Below are 18,612 nucleotides of genomic sequence, written 5' to 3'. Positions count from 1 at the left end.
TTGGGTTACCTTAGGCTTACCTTCGTTTGGGAGGAAAGTTCCATTTAGAGTTTTGTCCCCACAGTGTGCTCATCAGTTAAAATTGCTGCTAGGAAATGAAACGTCTTATCTCCAGCTCAGGGACTTAGAGAGGTTCCTGAACGCCATCCCGGCGGCACCTCTGGATGTAAAGGTACCTGGAGTGCTTGGAGTCCCACAGAGGCAGGGCTGGGACCCCTCAGGCCCGGCCGAAGCCCTGGGGACAGTGCACACCTCGCGTGGGACCTGCGCGTTGCTCGGCGGTGGGCGCGCTTCTGTACGCTGACCCCCCTTCCATAGAGCCGACATCCTGTGCTGTCCAGTTACTCGGGCTCTGCGCTGCCCTTCGCGGTGCGTCAGCACCAGGCCCCAGCGCCGGGCTCGGACTTGGCGGAGTGCTCAGGAAAGCGCAGGGTGGACACGCTGGCCTGGGGAGGGCTCTCAGGCTCCCCGCTGCTGGCACCACCCTGGCGGCTGTCTCAGGCCTGGGATGGGCCTCCCTCTGCCCCGCCTGCTCCTTGCACGTGGCAGTGCTTCAGGGCACACTGCGTGAGGTCAAGCTTGTGGCCGGGGCACCACCTGGGACCCTGGGACCAGCGCGTCCTCCATCCTGCCCCCTCAGGGGAGCCTGTCGCCCCGGGCGGAGCCTCCTGTAACCCTGCCTTGCCGGCCCCACCAGTCTTCATAGGTTAGCAGCATCTGTGACTTAAGAGATTTCTAGAGTTTCCCAAGTGCCCGACACTGGCCAGATGCTGCGGGATTTACGCTGTACAGACGGGATGTTGTCCAGGCAAGGCTGGAGGCTGGGCTGTGGTGTTGTCCAAGTGAGGCTAGAGGCTGGACTGAGGTGTTGTCCAGGTGAGGCTGGAAGCTGGGCTGTGGTGTTGTCCAGGTGAGGCTAGAGGCTGGATTGAGGTGTTGTCCAGGTGAGGCGTTAGGGCTGGGCTGTGGTGTTGTCCAGGTGAGGCGTTAGGGCTGGACTGAGGTGTTGTCCAGGTGAGGCTGGAAGCTGGGCTGTGGTGTTGTCCAGGTGAGGCTAGAGGCTGGATTGAGGTGTCGTCCAGGTGAGGCTGGAGGCTGGGCTGTGGTGTTGTCCAGGTGAGGCGTTAGGGCTGGGTTGTGGTGTCGTCCAGGAGAGAGGCTAGAGGCTGCCCCGTGGCACCGTCCAGGTGAGAGGTGAGGTGATGGCAGACGTGGCAGGGAGGTTGGTGAGCAGCCTTCCAAGATGGCCGGGCCCCACCCTAGAGTGCCCCCTATTCGGAAGCCTCTGCTCCTCTCCTACAGATCTGCCCTGCAGGTCCTGTGGACACAGCCTGGGGAGCTTTATTTAACTCAGGGTTTCCGGAACTTATGCAACTCTAAAGCCCTTGATTTCTTAAAACCTGCACGGTCGTTTTGCAAAACAGCCTTCAGTAGCTCATGCTTGTGCAATGCTGATGTGCAGGATTTGGCCCTGTCGGTGCCAGGTGCTAGGAGAAGGGCTTGGCATCGCCTGACAGCGAGTGTTTACAGGCTCCTGGCCAGGGAGAAGGAGCAAAATCCAGCCCGGTGCCTGGGGCTGCCCGTGTCCCCAGCCTCGCAGCCTCGTGGCCTGCTGGCGTCCTGGCCAGCCTAAGAAAGACCTCGGGTAGGCGGTGAGTGCGCAGTAGGCGGTGAGTGCGCAGCAGTGCGGGCAGCTTCTCTGGCCGACGGAAGGAGAGGCGCTCCCTTTGACGTGCTGGCTGGCCTGGTGCCCGCGTGGGCTGTAGCAGAAGTGGACCGAGTGGGTGCTCTGCAGCGCTGCTCCGAGGACGCGCGTCCCACGCTTGACGGGGGCTCCCCCGCCAGTCGGGAAAAGAAGTCAAACCAGTTCGATAAGTGAAAAATGGCATCTTCCTGCTCATTAGCTTTTAAAGGTTACTAACGACGACCTCTGTTTCTTAATTGTTTTGTCAGTTGTGTTTCTGGTGGAAACGTGTGCCTTCTGAAATTTTGTGTCTTGCCTATCCTGTTTTACTTCTGAAGTCTGTTAAATATTCACTTATGCTTTATATACTTTGTTGCAAATAGTCTCATTCTTTATTATAAATATTGAATTCACCTAGATTTTGTTCTTCATGTGTGATGTAAGGGGAAGTTCAAACTGTTAATTCCACCCCCCCTCCCCCCAATTTTCTGGTCACTCACTGTTTCTGTCAAATATTTTAAAAAGTGGAAGTGGTCTTTCACAAAGAGTGGACAAAATTGCACGTTTGGACCTACAGCGAGACTTGGCTTTCGGTTACGTGTCCCTGTTGAATCTTTGGAGTGACTTGTGTTTACCAGGATGCTGGCGTGCTCAGGACGCGGCGTCTCCAGCCGCCTCTGCCTTCCCCGGCTGGGAGGTCAGTGTCCCCTCCTCAGGCCTCGGGGACAGCGGATGCCCAGAGAGACCAGTGCTAGAAAGGCTGTGAGCCAGACCGTGTCCTCGTCCACCCAGAGGGGCTTAGTGTCCCATCACGCAGGGGGACCAGGGCTCGGGGTTGGGGCTCCTGGGCCGGGCGCCAGGGTGGCAGCGGGAGGGTTCACAGCAGCCTGTGGCCACGTCGCTGCTTCCTGGGCCGTGGCCGACTCCTTCATCCTGGGGCCCCCTGGGACCGCAGGGCCGTCTCCTCATCTGGGGACCCTCTGGGGCCCCTGGAACCCCCAGGCTGTCTCCTTCATCCTGGGCCCCCTGGGACCCCTGGGCCGATTCCTTCATCTGGGGACCCCTTGGACCCCTGGGCCATCTCCTCATCCTGGGACCCCCTGGCACCCCCTGGCACCCCGGGCCCTCTCCTTCATCTGGGGACCCTCTCCTTGCCTCTGGCCAACCCAGGGCACTCTCCAGGACCTGGCTTGCTCTGGTCACCTCTAGAAAATCCGTTCAGCTGCTCTCCTGGTGGAGGGGCCAGATGGGCCGAGGCAGGAGGGGTCCGAGGTGAGCCCAGGCTGCCGGCCGCGGGCCGGCCTGCGCCAGGCTGCCCTGTTCTTCACCTCCGTGAGCCCCAGGGGTCCCAGCGCTGGGCCCTGGATCTGTGCGGGGTATGGTGCTCCCGGCATCGGCCGCCCTGGGAGGACGTCTGTGGCCTCCTCCCACTGGCCTGGGCCTCGGGGAGGCTGCCGGACGCTGCCCCCTGCGGTGGCCTCGCTGGCTGGGCCTTGCCCCCGGGGGACCCCCTCTGGAGGACGGAGCTTGTCTGCGAGCGGCTCCACGGGGGAGCCCAGGGTGTGGACCCTGCATTGGAGGGTTGACCCGCAGCATGAGAGCAAACTCGAGGTCCATTAGGGACCCTGGCTCCTCTTTGCCTGGACCGTGCCCTTCAGAGCCGCCACGTCCGATTCGGCTCTGTGGGCCGTGCCAGCTGTGCTGACTCCAGATGGCTGCGGTGGGTGTCACTGCCGGTTTCGCGAAGTGCTTCTTGTTTTTAACTTTCTGGAGTGACTTTGGTGTGGCTCTTTTCTTTGGTGGTCGGCTACTGCGGAAGAGAGAGCAAGCACTTCCTGCCCTTCCCCAGGCCCCTGGGAAGGGTTAACTCCCCTGGCCGAGGCTGCAGTGACCCCTCCTCAGGGAGCACCTGGGGTGGGCGCCCTTGGACCCCGGGAGGGCGAAGCCTCGTTTCCCAGGAGGCTCGGGACACCAGGGTGCTCCTCGGGTCCACTGCCTTCAGGGTCGACCTCACTCAAGCTTGGAGACGCCCTCCGGCCAGCCACTGTCCAGCCACTGTCCAGCCACTGTCCAGCCTGCGCTCCAGAATCGAGGGGAGGGGCAGGGCAGCAGGGAGTACAGGGCTGGCGGCCCAGTGGTCACAGCTCGCGGTGACTCGGGGTGCGGGCAGGGACCCCAGGTGCCACCCCTCAGCGCTGGCTTCTCGGCTCCTCTCACAGCCCCCGGCCCCTGGTGTGGGCCCTCCAGGAGCCTCCGCGGGGAGACCCGGCACGGGGGAGCTTGGCAGGGGCCCGTCCTTGCTGGCGTGAGGCGGGGGCGCTGGTTTCCTGGCCTCTGCTGTGGTCTGGGCACTGGCGGGGTGCTGGCCGGTCGCGCCGCGGCGTCTGGGGAAGTGGGTTGACTAGAAGCCTCAGGACGGGTCCAGCCCCTGGCGCGTGCTGGGGGGAGGGCTCCACAGACCACCCCCGGCGCCTGGTCGCCACCGAAGCCCGTGTGGGGCCCGGGGGCGGGGGGCCGCACCCCGTCTGCGGAAGGCCCGTGCGGCCGCGGGACGTGTGGAAAAGCCTGCCGGGGCTTTGAGGGGTCTGCCCTGCGGAGCGCCCAGCCGAGGGGGGTCTCGCGGGGTCCCGGGTCAGGCTGCTCCCGTCCCCACCAGCAGCCAGGCCCAGGGCCCCCAGTCCCGGGTGCGGCTTCCGTTGGTGGCGGCCGCTCCCGCCCGCTGAGGGTGGGATCGCAGCGGCCGCCGTGCCCTGACGCGCTGCTGTCTCGCCCCCAGGTTCGGAAGGCGCTTCGAGTCGCCCCTGCTGTGGCAGAGCGTGGTCATGCTGCTGACCATGCTGCTGATGCTGAAGCTGTGCACCGAGGTCCGCGTGGCCGGAGAGCTGGGCGGGAAGCGCCGCTCCTTCGCAGGTGGGTCGCCGCGCGTCCGCCACCCTCCCTGGTGAGGCCCCGGCCATGCGGTGGCCGAAGTACAGCCTCAGGAGGCGAGGCCCCGGGGGCGCAGACCCTTCATGGAGGGGGTCCTGCTCAGGACGTCCCACGCGGGTCTAGCTGGGCAGGAGCCCGTGCCGGCGTTCTGGCTGGACCCCCGCAGGGAAGGCTCTGCCCGGGTGCAGTGTCACCTCTACCCGGAGGCAGGGACCGAAGGCGCGTCCCGGCCCCTTGACCGTTGACCCCGAGCGGGGCTAGCTGGACCCCTCTGCGCACGTCAGAGGGAGGCCTCTTGCGCAGGCCGGCCTCCCCCAGCACGTCCTTACACACTGGTCAGGGCCTCCCCAGCTTGTCCTTACACGCTGGTCGGGGCCTCCCCAGCTTGTCCTTACACGCTGGTCAGGGCCTCCCCAGCTCGTCCTTACACACTGGTCAAGGCCCCGCGCACAGGGCGGTCTCCCCAGCTTGTCCTTACGCGCTGGTCAGGGTCTCCCCAGCTCGTCCTTACGTGCTGGTCAAGTCCCCATGCACAGGGCGGTCTCCCCAGCTTGTCCTTACGCGCTAGTCTTGGCTCGCGGCGCAGGAGGCCTCTCCCGCGCTCTTGGGGGACACTTGTCAGAGGCACCCTCGGCGCAGGTGGGCAGCGCTGCACCATCCCAGCTGGCGCCAGGCCTTTGCTCTGACTCGCGATTCTTCCTGTTTTGCCGCCTCCGTAAATCCCCTGCAGCCTCGCGCTCTGGCCTGGACTCGCAGGCCTCTCCTCGGGCGTGCAGGGCGGTGGAGGCCGTGCCTTTCTCCTGGAGTTACAAAGCCCGGGACGGCTCCGCCTGGCTCTTGTCTGAGGGTCGGGTGTGTGGCCTCAGCGGCTGCATAGGGGCTCTTCTCTCCAGCATTGTTGGGTGTGGGGTCGCCTGGGCTGGGGTCCGCTGGGGGGCTGTACCCGTGCTTTCGTCCTGACCATCATCTTTCTGCCAGAGAAGCCTTGCCCTTTCCGTTTGCTTCTGACTTTAGAGGGAGACGGACATGCATATTTCAGTTTTTGAAGAAAACGGGCAGTGGCCTTGGCCAGTCAGAGGACGATCTGAGCCCTGATAGCTGCAGCGCTTGGGGTTTCTTCCTTCCCTGTTACCCGCGGCCAGCGCTTCTCCTCTGGGGACCCGCTCGCCGCTCCTCGGGATCTGGTCGTGATTGCAGCCCTCCTCTGCCTGGAGAGCAGGCGTGTGCTTCTCGCTTGTCGGGCACGGCTGCAGCGACCCTGCTCTTCGATTCTGCCTCCGCGCTTGGGCTTGCGCACGGCGGCCGCTCTGTGACGCAGCTTCCTCTTGGCGTAACTCCTCGCCTCGCACGGGGAGCCGGTGGCTCAGCTGCAGGGCGGCTCCTGCTGCTCCAGCCCGTGTGGCGGTACTGGGAGCCGCAGGAAGGAGTGACTGCAGGTGCCGGAGGCCTCAGGCGGCCCTGGAGGCTCGGGCGGCCCTGGAGGCTCGGGCGGCCCTGGAGGCTCGAGCGCCGTGGGCCGACAGCCTCGGCTGGACTAGGGACAGTGCCTGCGCGTCCCCTTCGCTCAGGATCACAGCGGCCGGCCCTCCAAATCCAGCGGGCAAGGGCCAGCGGAGCGGTGCCTTCCTGCACTGCCTCTCGTCCGAAGGAAAGTTTTACCCAAGAAAGCAGAGCCGGGGCAGTTGGCCGCCGCCGTCCCTGCTCACTGCATTCTCTGAATGCCTCTGAGAGGACGTCTAGCCTGGCCGAGCAGGAGCTAGTGCCAATGGTGACTCTCGGAGCCCGGGAAGGGGCCGCCGTCCTGGGGCTGATGAGCGCCTTGCGGGGCGGAGTGCGGCGTCCTGCCTGGTCCCTGGAGCCTGGGAAGGCTCGTCCCCCGGCAGAGGGGCTTGCGGGGGAAGGAGGGCGATGGGGAGATTTTCCGGGATTATTGGGGCCTCCGTCTAATCACAACGTCCTCTAGAGAGGAAGAGGATGGCTGAGGGCTGGTCGGGGGCACGTGGGGGCTCCTGCGCTGCCGTGGAGGGGCTGGTCTCACTTGCGGCAGCAGGAGCTCTGCCCGTGGCCCGAACCCGGGGCTGCGCCGTGCGTGGCCCGCCGACCCCCCTGCTCGTCTGAGAGCATGGGTGTAGGGCCGAAGTCAGTGCCGCTCTAAGCCTCCAGCTTGTGATTTCAAGAGACCAGCACGCCCTCCCCTTAGGGCCTGGGAAACTGCAAACTGAAGGCGCGTGGGGCAGACCTGGCAGCTGCCGCAGCGGCCACACCCCTGGGCTCCTCGGCTCGTGGGCAGCAGCTTTGCCTGCATGCTGTGGTTTATAGCGGTGCTTTTTTTTTAACCAGGAGGTCCTGGGGATTGAACCCGGGTCCTCCGTGTGGTAGACGGGAGCTCAATTGCTTGAGCCGTAACCGCTGCCCTTTTATGTGGGTTTTTAATTTTCAGGGTCACTAGTTCAATTTGAAAGTCACAAAGATCAAAGAAACAAACGATATTGAAGGAGAAAGGGCAGGCTGCTTAAATTAAGAGCAGTGTCTGTCCCTTGGGGGACACAGGATGTAAAATAAAACCCCAGCAGCTTTCCATCCCACCTCCCAGCGAAAACCATTTGTCACACTTTGGAACATCTTTTCTTCTTTTCTGTCATAGCCTCACATCACACAATCGAGATCATTATGAAATTAGGGCCAGACTTTTTGAGACCTCTTATTAGAATGAAATTTCTCGGGGGCCCTGCCTGCGGTGGGTGAGGGGCTTTGGGGCGCCCCCTCCCCACCAGGCCCCTCCCCCTCTGCAGCGTGATTTTGGTGCGGGGGGCCGCGCTGCCACCCCGTCCGAGCGATGGGCGTGCAGAAGCAGCTGACTCGGGAAGCAGGGCCTGCGGAGGCTCTTACCCGGGTGTGGCTGTGCCTTTGGGAGTGGCTTTTGGCGTCTGTCTGCGTTGGGCACATTTTTCCTTAAATTTTTTTAGGTCGTTAGTGTGAGGAAGCCCCGTGCAGCCACCAAATCCACTTTCACCAGTTTCCAACCTGTCGTCAGCCTTGTCTCGTCCCCCTTTACTACCCCTTCCCACTTTTTTTTTTTTAGGATTTTGGAACTCCCAATTTTTTTTTGGTGTTACAATAAAGTAAGTACAAAATATCAGGGTTGTTTGACACTTTTCCCCCTAAAACAATCTTCATTAGAGGTTTAAAGATTTAAGGCGAGTTTTTTCTCTCTCTAAAGTGAGTGAAGACGTCAGTTCTAACCCTTGATTACTGGCTGGCTGTCGGGCCTTTATTTTCAGGTCGTGACGAGGAGGGAATGTGGGCTGAGGTGGGGGGCTCGGCGGGAGCGCAGCGGTCAGCTTGGCCCTGGCGTCGCTCGGTCTTAATGGCGCTGCAGCGTGCAGGCCTGTCCCCAGACCCGGTGGCCGGGCGGGGGTCCTTCGCCAGGCTGGCAGGCGCTGTCGCCGTGGTGCTCAGCGCCCAGCAGGGGCGAGAAGACGACGACTTCCCCGGAGGCTCCCAGGAGGCCGTGCCGCGGTGCGCTGTCCAGCGAGGGGCGCAGGGTGCAGCTGGTGAACTGTTTCCGGAAATAATTTCATCTCCCCAGCAGGAGGTGGTGGTCGACGGTGGAGGCGTTTGTCTGCCAACCTCGCCGGCACCCGTGTGGGATTCCCACGGCCCCCACGCCGTGCCTGGTTCTTCTGGCTGTGGAGTGGGGTCTGCCAGGCCCCGGGTGCTGGGGTTTGCAGCCCTTCCGGGGGGCGCGCGCAGCTCCTCGGGCACGCGTGCTTTGTGCCTGGGCCTCTGCGGTGGTTTTCCTGGAGCCCTTCGTCCTCCGCCGTGTTGGGACCCTGCGTGCTCACGGGCGTCCCCTACTCTCTGCGTGCTCCTCCCGAGGGGCCTGGAGAACCTGCCTTCTGCCCGGCCCCCAATCGTGGGCCGAGGGAGGCGGTGGGCATGAGGACGTCCACCCCGCTGGGGGCTGAGGCCTCCGGCCGCCTGTCCAAGGCAGCACCCAGCCTGCTGGGGCCTCCCGGCACCTCCTGGGTGCTCTGCCTTTCAGGCTTGGGCTCCGTGAAAACTCTGGTGGAAGAGCAAGGTGCGGCCGGCGGCGCTGTGCCTGAGCGAGGTCAGCGCGCCACGCTGCAGAGGGGAGGGGCGCACTGCGCGGATCCTGAGTGCTGGGAAAGGGGGTCGGGGGTCAGAGTTCAGCGGAAGCCAGTGCCTCCCCACAGCGACCTTTTTCATCATAAACTACAAGCAGGGGTGCTGCAGACGCCCCCCAGCGAGGAAGCGCAGATGGGAGGAATTGCGCAGTGGCCAGGATGTGACTGGCAACCCCCCCCCCCCCCCCCGCACGTAAGGAAGCAGCTCTTAATCTTGAAGATTTTAAAAGCATTGGTGTTTTTTTTTTAAAGATTTATTTATTTATTTAATTTCCCCCCCTCCCCTGGTTGTCTGTTCTTGGTGTCTATTTGCTGCGTCTTGTTTCTTTGTCTGCTTCTGTTGTCGTCAGCGGCTCGGGAAGTGTGGGCGGCGCCATTCCTGGGCAGGCTGCTCTTTCTTTTCACGCTGGGCGGCTTTCCTCACGGGCGCACTCCTTGCGCGTGGGGCTCCCCCACGTGGGGGACACCCTTGCGTGGCAAGGCACTCCTTGCGCGCATCAGCGCTGCGCATGGCCAGCTCCACACGGGTCAAGGAGACCCGGGGTTTGAACCGCGGACCTCCCATATGGTAGACGGACGCCCTAACCACTGGGCCAAAGTCCGTTTCCCCAATTCTTTTGTTTTATCCCCCTCCCTGCTTGCAGCTTTTTGCTTGCTGTCTGCTCTCTGTGTCCTTGGCTGCAGGCTCTTCTGTGTTTTTGCTTGTCTCCCTTTTTTGTTGTGTCACCTTGCTGGGTCAGCACTTCATAGCACCTGTGGGCCGGGTGGCTCTCCGCAGCGTGCGGGCGAGCCTGCCTTCACAAGGAGGCCCCGGGACGTGAACCCAGGGCCTCCCACATGGTAGACGGGAGCCCAGCTGATTGAGCCACAGCCGCTTCCCAACATTTAATTTTGAAATTTTATTTTGAAGTAATTTCAAACTTACAGGAAAGTTGCAAATCTAATAGATAAATAATATGTAGAACTCCATCATCCCCCACCAGATACCCAGATTTATCAGCTATTAGCGATTTGCTGCAGTCTTTACATCTTTCTCCTCTCTGCCCGTCTGTTTTCTGAACCTTTGCGAGCAGGTGGTTCACATCAGGCTCCTGTAACTGCACATTTCCTTCCACATTTCCCGAGAACGAGGGCATGTCTTCACTTAACCATCTTAAGTGCAGCAGTCAAGTTTACGAACGCCAACATGGGTATAAAGCAGTTTCCCATGTCCTGAGTTTTCCAGTGGTCCCCAAAATGCTTTTGTGTCTTTTTCAGTGAATGGGCTGCCTTGTAATTCTCCTTTCCCCTTGATGGTGGTTTGTTGCTGAAGTGCCATGTTGGGTCCCGCGTAGCCTTGCTGCAGAGCTTGGCCAGAGCTCGGGGGACGCCGGCTCAGCATCTGCGGGGGGTCCCTGAGCGCTTGGCCGGAGCTTGGGGGACGCCCGCGCAGCATCTGCGGGGGGTCCCTGAGTGCTTGGCCGGAGCTCGGGGGACGCCGGCTCAGCATCTCTTGCTGGGGGTCCCTGAGCGAGGTCCTGTGCTGCCTCAGGAAGCTGCTGTGGGGTTGACTGCTGTCTGCCTTCTACGATTGCAGGCCCACGCTGCTTTCCATGGTCTCTGACCTTGGTAAGTGGTACATACCAAGGACGTCTTTAAAAGATTGCTGGAGCTCGAGGCCAGGTCAAATTCAGGTTGTTGGTTCCTCAGTTTTTGCAAGACGGGTGTGTTCTTTCATCGAGAGGTGCGGGGCAGGCCTCTTGGTGGTTGGCAGTCGTGCCTGCTCCCATAGTCCAGCCTGCCCTCCTGTGTTCGTTTATTAGCCGGAGTGTCTCCTCCGTGACCTTGCTCTCCAGCACTGTTACTTGTAGGGTAAACGCTTGATTCTTTCTCTTTATTGACCAGTTTTCCAAGTGGTTTCCTAGCGTCTTCAGTGATGACCACGTTCCTTGTTTAGCGTTTTCTAATGTGTGGATTTGAACGTTTGCTCTTTACTCGATCGTAGTTGTCATGTCGGCTCCTTGTGTCCCTTCCTGGCCCTTGGGAACCTCTGCAGCTTGGCCCCAAGCCCTTTGCTCGTGGTAGGAATCACTCTGTTCTCTCTTGAGCCCTGGTATCCAGGCTCGTCTTAGAGCTCTGAGGTCTGGGCATCAGGCCCTGGGGCCCACCGTGGCATTGGCCATGGTTTTCTTGGCCTTTTTAGTGGGCAGAGCTAGGGGAACTGAAGCTAGAAATGGTTAAGCTTAGTGAGGAAGGAACGGTGAAAGCAAAGATAGGCTGAGGGCTGGGCCTCTTGTGCCAAACAGCCAAGTTGTGAATACAAAGGAAATGCTCTTGAAGGAGGTGGAAAGTGCTGCTCCAGCGTCCACACAAATGAATGACAAGAACGCAAACGCCTTATTGCTGATCCTGGGGAGGTCTTAGTGGTCTGGATGGAGGTTCAAACCAGCGCTAACACGCCTTTAAACTGAAGCCTGTTCAGAGCAAGGCCCTAACTCGGGAATTCTGTGAAGGCTGAGAGAGGTGAGGAAGCTGCAGAAGAAAAGGTGAAGCTGGTAGAGGTTAGATCAAGAGGTTTAAGGAAGGAAGGTGTCTCCATAGCGTCAAAGTGCACGGTGAAGCGGCAAGTGCTGAAGTAGAAGCTGCGGCACGTCTATCCAGAAGATGTAGCTGAGACCACTGCTGGAGGTGCTGCGGATTTTTAGTATATATGAGACAGTCTTCCTTTGGCAGACGATGCCCTCTAGGGCTTTCATAGTTAGAGAGGAGAAGACCTCGCTGCAAAGTGTCAGAGGACGGCAGACTCTCTTGTTAGGGGCTATAGCAGCTGGTGACATGAAGTAGAGCCAGTGCTCATTTCCCATTCCAGCAATCCTAGGGCCCTTAGGGACTATGCTGAAGCCCCTCTGTCTGTGCAGTATACCTGGAACAACAAAGCCTGATGACCGCACAGCTGTTTACGACGTGCTTGACTGAATATTTTAAGTCCTCTGTTGAGACCTGCTCAGAAAAAGTTCCTTTCAAAATCTGACTGCTCACTGACAAGCACCTGGCAGCCCAAGAGTTGTGATGTAGATGCAAAACGGGGTGAATGCTTTCATGCCTGCGGACACAACGTCTGTTCTGCCACTCGGGGTCACTTTGACTTTCAAGTCTTAGTATTTAGGAAATACATTTCGGAACACTAGAGCTGCCATAGATAGCAATCCCTCGGAGGGATCTGGGCAACGTCAATTGCAAACCTTCTGGGAAGGATTCGCCATTCCAGATCCATTGAGAACATTCACCCTTCATGAGAGGAGGTCAGAAACCAACATTCATCGGCGTTGGGAAGAAGATTCCAGCCTTCATGGATGACTTTGAGGGGCTCAAGACTTCAGTGGAGGAAGCAGCTTCAGATGTGGTGGATACAGCAAGAGAACTAGAATTAGATGTGGAGCCTGAGGATGTGACTGAGATGCTGCAATTTCGTAAAACTTGAATGGAGGAGGAGTTGCTTCTTTTGGATGAGCAAAGAAAGTAGTTTCTTGAGATGGAATCTACACCTGGTGAAAATGCCGTGAATGTTGTTGAAATGACAACAAAGGATTTAGAATATTTAGAATATTACATAGACTTAGTTGATAAAGCAGAAGCAGGTTTTGAGAGGATTGGCTCCAATTTTAAAAAGTTCTCCTGTGAATACAATGCTACCAAGCAGCATCACATGTTACAGAGAACTCTTTCGTAAAAGCAAGAATCAATCAATGCAGCAAACTTTGTTGTCGTGAAATAGGCACAGCCACCTGACCTTTAGCAGCAACAGCCCTGACCAGTTGGCAGCGGTCAGCACTGAGCCAGCCCCTCTGCCAGTAAAGATCAGATGATGGTTAGCAATTTTTAGCAAGAAAGTATTTTTAAATTACGCTGTGTACATTTTAAAGACATAATGCTATTGCATACTTAATGGACTACAGTAAAATGTAAACATAACTTTTACATACACTGGGAAACCGAAAACTTTGTTTGACTTGCTTTATTGTGATGTGCTGGAAATGAACCTGCAATATACGCCTGTATACTTTAAAACACAAGTTCTGTTCAAACACATGCAAATAAGGCGGAAGAAAATATGCTGTGATGCCTACCCCCATTCTGTTAACAGTTGAATTTGTATTTTCCCAGATTTTTGAATAATTTAAAATATATGACTATGTAATTATAGCCATAGTTTTATTTTCAAGGCTCAATTTCTAGTTTCTTTCATTTTTTTCTAAAATCACCTCTGCTTATAAGCAACACAACAGCTTTTCTCTTGATTTTGTCTCCCACTGCTACGTCAGTGCTCTCTCCTTCCATTTCCTGCTACTTCCTAGAAGAGTGTCAGATCCGCCTCCACTGCAGCCCGTTGCTGTTCTGGCTTGCTCCCTTCCGCCCTTCATTAAAGCACTTCTCTGGGTGTGTTCTGGTTTTTAACCTAGGTATGGCGTGGATCCTCAGCTCTTCCTCTTTGGAAGCTGAGCCCCCCCAGGGCTCCTCCAGCTCCTCTGCCGTCCCCGGGGTTTCCGTTTGCACCTAACTACTGTCGGTCTAGGGTGCTGTCTCTTCTCTCTTGGTGCGCCGCACGCTTGGTCGTTCTCTCCGTAAGCCACCCTGTCGGCTCTTCCTGATAGGGACGTATGACTCCCAAACGGGTGGGCGTTCCAGCCGTCCAGCCTAGCTCTAATCTGGATTTCCCAGTCCTTCTGGAGCCGTCACCGTTTGCTTTGCAGTCACTTCCCTAGCTGCCTTTGCCCACCCCTGCTCCTCCGGCTGGGGCTGTGGGGCTGCTGGGGGTGAGCCCCCTCCTCAGCGGTGCCCCCGCACGCCAGCTGCACCCACTCGTGCACGGGTGTGACGTCCCACAGAGGAGACCGTGGGCAGGAGCTCTGTCCGTCCCGGGCTCTCCGGGTCTCTTGGGCCATCTCCCCCTCGCCCCCAGGGCAGTGGATGCGTTTCCCTCTAACTGTCGCAGGTCGACCTTTGCCCCAGCTAGCCCGGCTCCTCCGGGGGTCTCATCCTAAAGCGCCGTCTTCTGTGGGACATCTCCCTCGTGACCTCCTGGCAGGCCGGGCTGCGGGGCTTGTCCTCGAGAGCTGTCCGGGCTGGGCTGTAAGGTGGGCGCGGTCGGGCCCCCTCAGCCCCCGGCCCGCCTGGCGCCTGCGGTTTCCGCCCTGAGGCCCAGAGGGCGGACGTGACCAGGGACCTGTGCGCAGAATCTGCAGAGTGCTCACAAATAACCTAATTTAAAATGGGCCAAGGAACAGACATTTCCCCGAAGAAGGTAAACCAATGGCCAAGAAGTGCCTGAGAAGATGCTCAGCGTGATCGGGCTTCAGGAAAATGCAAATAAAACCCCAGTGAGCTGCCCCTTCGACCGCCAGGACGGCTGTAAGCAGAGGCGAGTCTCGGCGGGGATGTGTCTGAGTTGACCCGCACGTGCTCTCGGTGGGGCCACTGCGGGGAGCGTGTGGCAGCTTCTCAAAGAGTTAAACAGAGAATTACCGCCCGACCCAGCGATCCACCGCTAGGACACATTGAGGAAAATGAAAACACACGTCCACTCCAAAATGCGTACACAAAGTGTAGAGCAGCGTTATTCACAGTAGGTAAAATGTGGAAACAACCCCAATGTCCATCAACTGATGAACAGATAAACAAAATGTGGTGTATACATATAATGGGATACGCTTAGGCCATAAAAAGGAATAAACTTCTGATTTGAGCTGTAGCAACAAATCTTGAAAACTTTGTGCCGAGTAAAAGAAACCAGGCACAAAAGACAACATATTGTATGATCCCACTTATATGAAATGTCCAGAACAGGCAAATCTGTATAGACAGAAAGCAGATGGTTTGCCTGGAGCTGGGGGGAGGCGGTGGGGGCGGGTGACTGCTCGCGGGCACAGGTGTCTGTGGGCTGATGCAGATGTTCTGAGGTTAGGTGGTGACTGCACAACCTGTGAATATTCTGAAAACCACTGAGTTGCATGCTTTAAAGGGATGAATTTTATGGCATGTAAGTTATATTTCATTAGAGCTCTAAAAACATTTTTGGGTGGGAGGGTGTTTTAGTTTGCTACGTGCTGCCAAAGTGATATACCAGAAGTGGGTTGGCGCTTACAGTCTACACGTTGTTGTGATTATTAATTTATAAGGTGAGGCTGGGAAACCTGGCCAAATCATGGTACCAGAAGCGCTCCCAGAGGACACAGCTGCCAGCCTCCCCCGTGGGAGGCCCGAGCGGTGCCTGCCGGCCTCTGTCTTCCGCTGCTTTCCGCCGCCTTCCTCCAGGCTCCCTGGCTCTCGGCTTCTGCGGCTCCACGGCTGCGCCTGGGCCTCTTCCCTCTGTCCCCGTGGCTCCTGCGCTGTACTAATCCTTTAATGAAGGCCTCCAGTAAGAGGATAAGACCCTCCTGGGCCAGCCCTACTGAAGTGACCTAGGCCCGGGCCCTTAGTTAAAGTAATCTGGTCGAGTCCCACCTGCAGTAGATGCGCACCCACAGAAATGGCTTAGCTCTAAGGACCTGGTTTTCTGGGGCCCACCCGGCTTCACCATCACACTCCACCCTCTGGACCCCAGAAAGACATGTCCTTTCCACGTGCAGATACATCCATTCCATTGCAGTATTTCAAAAGCCTTAAATCATTTCAGTAACAATATTAAGTACAAAGTTTCATTAAAAAATGGTTATAGGCCTGTCTGTCTTGGGGCAAAATCCCTGTATGCTTCCAGGGTACAGAGGAGGGACAGTCACGGATAAGCATTCCCATTGCCCTAGGGAGAAACTGGAAGGAAAACGGGTCTCGAGTCCTAAACAGTTCCAGAAACGCGCAGGGCGCCTCCGTCAGTTTTCAGTCTGAACGATGGTTTCTTCTCCTCGGGCCTCCTGGGGAGCCCACCCCTCCCAGGGCTTGCCCATCTCCTGGGCCTCACCTCGAGCGCTCCCCGGCCCCCAGGGAACGTGCTCGGCTCTGAGGCCGGGCTGCAGTTTCTGGAACCACAGGGCGGCCTCACCCTGCTGCACGCGTGGGCCCGGGATGTTTGCGGTGCAGACCTCAGCGTCTGTTGTTCTGCCATGAAGTCATTCTCCCTTCAGCCTCCCTCTTCTGTCCCTTTTAGTTCAGGCTGGCCGTGGCTTCGTTCACGTGCATCTCACCGAAAACTTGCTGGTTTCGCATGCGGTAAACAGGTCCAAGCTGCCGGTGGAACTTTCCACAGCTCCTTCCTGGAGGCTGCATTGCCAATCCCGGGTTGCATGAGACGGCCGACTGGTTCCCTGGTCAGTTAGTCCCTCATGTGGGGCACTGTCCTCTGGGGACTCACTTTCCAGAAGCTCAGAATTTCCCACACCGTTACTTTCTGGTTTCTTTGTGCACAGGAATTCAACTTTCAGCTTATCTCCTTTTCTCATGTTTTGCTATACACTGCAAGGAGAAACCAGGCATATTTCTCTTGGAAATCTCACCAGCTAAATTTCTAAGCTTGTCACTTCAAATCCTGCCTTCCATCTAAGATCAGGAGTCAGTTTTGCCAGGTTTCCCACCACTTTGAAACAAGAGGTGCCCTTCTTGCAGTTGGCAGTGATGCATTCACCATCTCTAAGGCCTCGTCGGAAGTTGCTGTAGCACCCGTGTTTCTACCCTCTGTCTCTTCAGAGCAGCCTCGGCCTTTCTGTCAAGCACCTCACAGGCATCTCAACATCCAGTCACTGTTTCCACATTTTTGGATTTGCAGTTGTAGCACCTCACTTACCTGGTGCGCATGCCTGTTTTAGTTTGCCGAGGCAGCATACCAGCAACGGGCGGCTTTTCCCGTGGGGCTTTATCCGCTTACGAGCTTGCCGTTCCAAGGCTGGGGATTTATTGGCTTATGGTTTGAGGCCAGGAAAATCAAAGGCATTACCAAGGTGATGCTTCCTTCCCGCAGGCCGGCTGCCGCGGCCCTGGGCTCTGCCCCCCGCGAGGCTCCTGCGGCGTCTGGGGCGCCCCTTCTCTTCCGGGGCTCCTTGCTTTTGGCCTCCTGCTTCCCTGGCTTTCCTTCTCTTTGTCTGAATTCCATTCTCTTACAAAAGTCTCCGGTCAGAGCCTCGAGGCCCATCTGGGTGGAGGTGGGCCCGGGCTCCGTGGCTTGGAGCCTTTCGCTCGCAGCCGCCCGGCTCCTGGGGCTCCTGGGGGGTCCTGGGGCTCCTGGGGGCTCCTGTGGGCACCCCGCCTCGGCTCTGTGTTGCCTCCTCCCCATCCTCGTCCTATGAGGAAGGACCCGCCCGGGCCGCTCCCCGCGAGGCGAGGCACGCAGAGGTCCTGAACTGAACTGATGTAAACGCGTTCCCACGCACGGGGAGGCGTGAGCTCTGAGGACGGGGTTTCCTGGGGTCCCCCTGGCTTCACGCTGTCACAGGGGCCACATACCGGCTTTAAGTTTACTTATTTATTTATTTTAAGTAGGTACCCGGGATGGAACCAGGACCCCGTACATGGGAAGCAGGTGCTCATCCACTTGAGCTCCATCTTCATCCTCACATACTGCTTTTTTTTTTTTTTTTTTTTGAGGTACTGGGCTGGGGTTTGAACCTGGGGCCTTGAGTGTGGGAAGCTGGTCCTCAACCACTGAGCCACATTGGCTCTCCTGAGTTGTTGTTTTTTGTTTGTTTGCTTGTTGTTTTGCTTTTTTTTTTTTAGGAGGCATTGGGGCTTGAACCTGGGACCTCCCATGTGGGAAGCAGGTGTCCAATTACTTGAGCCACATCTGCTCCCCCCCCACATACTGTCTTTTGTAAATAAGTTGTTCCCTGCTTTCACTTATTTATTTTTTAGATTTATTTTATTTATCCCCTCCCTCCTTCCCCCGGCTGCTGTTGTCTGCTTTCTTTTTTTTTTTTTTTAAAGATTTATTTATTTATTTAATTCCTCCCCCCCCCCCCCCCCCCCGTTTGTCTGTTCTTGGTGTCTGTTTGCTGTGTCTTGTTTCTTTGTCCGCTTCTGTTGTCGTCAGCGGCACGGGAAGTGTGGGCGGCGCCATTCCTGGGCAGGCTGCTCTTTCTTTTCGCGCTGGGCGGCTCTCCTCACGGGCACACTCCTTGCGCGTGGGGCTCCCGCACGCGGGGGACACCCTTGCATGGCACGGCACTCCTTGCGCGCATCAGCACTGCGCATGGCCAGCTCCACACGGGTCAAGGAGGCCGGGGTTTGAACCGCCGACCTCCCATATGGTAGATGGACGCCCTAACCACTGGGCCAAAGTCCGTTTCCCTGTTGTCTGCTTTCTTGTCCACTCGCTGAGTGTTCTTCTGTGTCTGCTTGTCTTCACATTAGGCGGCTCCAGGAAGCGATCCTGGGACCTTCTGGAGTGGGAGAGATGCGCTCAATCTCTTGCACCACCTCAGCTCCCTGGTCTGCTGCGTCTCTTATTGTCTCTCCTCTGTGTCTCTTTTTGTTGTGTCCTCTCTCTGTGCCAGCTCTCTGCATGGGCCAGCTTGCTGCGCGGGCCAGCACTCCTGCGCGGGCCAGCTCTCCGCTCCGGCCAGCTCCTTCACCAGGAGTCCCCAGGTATCAAACCCTGAAGCACCCATATGGTGGATGGGAGCCGAGCCACTTGAGCCACATCTGCTTCCCCCACATACTGTTTTGAGAGTGTCAACTGGGGACCCCCCCGCCCAGGGAAAATGTTTGTTCCCAAAACACTAGTGGTCGTTGTCAAGGGGCTCTTGGCCTCTGGGCCGTCAGGTTGCGTTCCTGTGCGTCCCCCTCGCCTGCCTGGGGTGCCGCCGTGTCCTCTGCCCTGGCCCCTGCCTGCAGCCGCCTCCTCGCAGCGCCTGCACCGCAGCACCCCGGGACGATCTTGCTGGAGCAGAA

At 58.0% G+C, this 18,612-nt stretch overlaps 1 protein-coding gene across 5 annotated transcripts in view; it reads left to right on the top strand.

Moving 5' to 3' along the window:
• The window catches only part of SLC66A2 (solute carrier family 66 member 2), a 59,487-nt gene that overhangs the window by 3,052 nt on the left and 37,823 nt on the right, over positions 1-18,612 (top strand). For all 5 annotated transcript variants that reach the window (XM_058277933.2, XM_058277932.2, XM_058277934.2 and 2 more), the window contains exon 3: positions 4,461-4,594. In XM_058277933.2, coding sequence (XP_058133916.1) covers positions 4,461-4,594 — 134 coding nt within the window. The remainder of the gene's footprint in view (positions 1-4,460; positions 4,595-18,612) is intronic.

The sequence above is a fragment of the Dasypus novemcinctus genome, chromosome 16, assembly GCF_030445035.2.
Source record: "Dasypus novemcinctus isolate mDasNov1 chromosome 16, mDasNov1.1.hap2, whole genome shotgun sequence".
In the NCBI taxonomy this organism is placed as follows: domain Eukaryota; kingdom Metazoa; phylum Chordata; class Mammalia; order Cingulata; family Dasypodidae; genus Dasypus; species Dasypus novemcinctus.
This window is presented reverse-complemented; position numbering and strand designations above follow the sequence as displayed.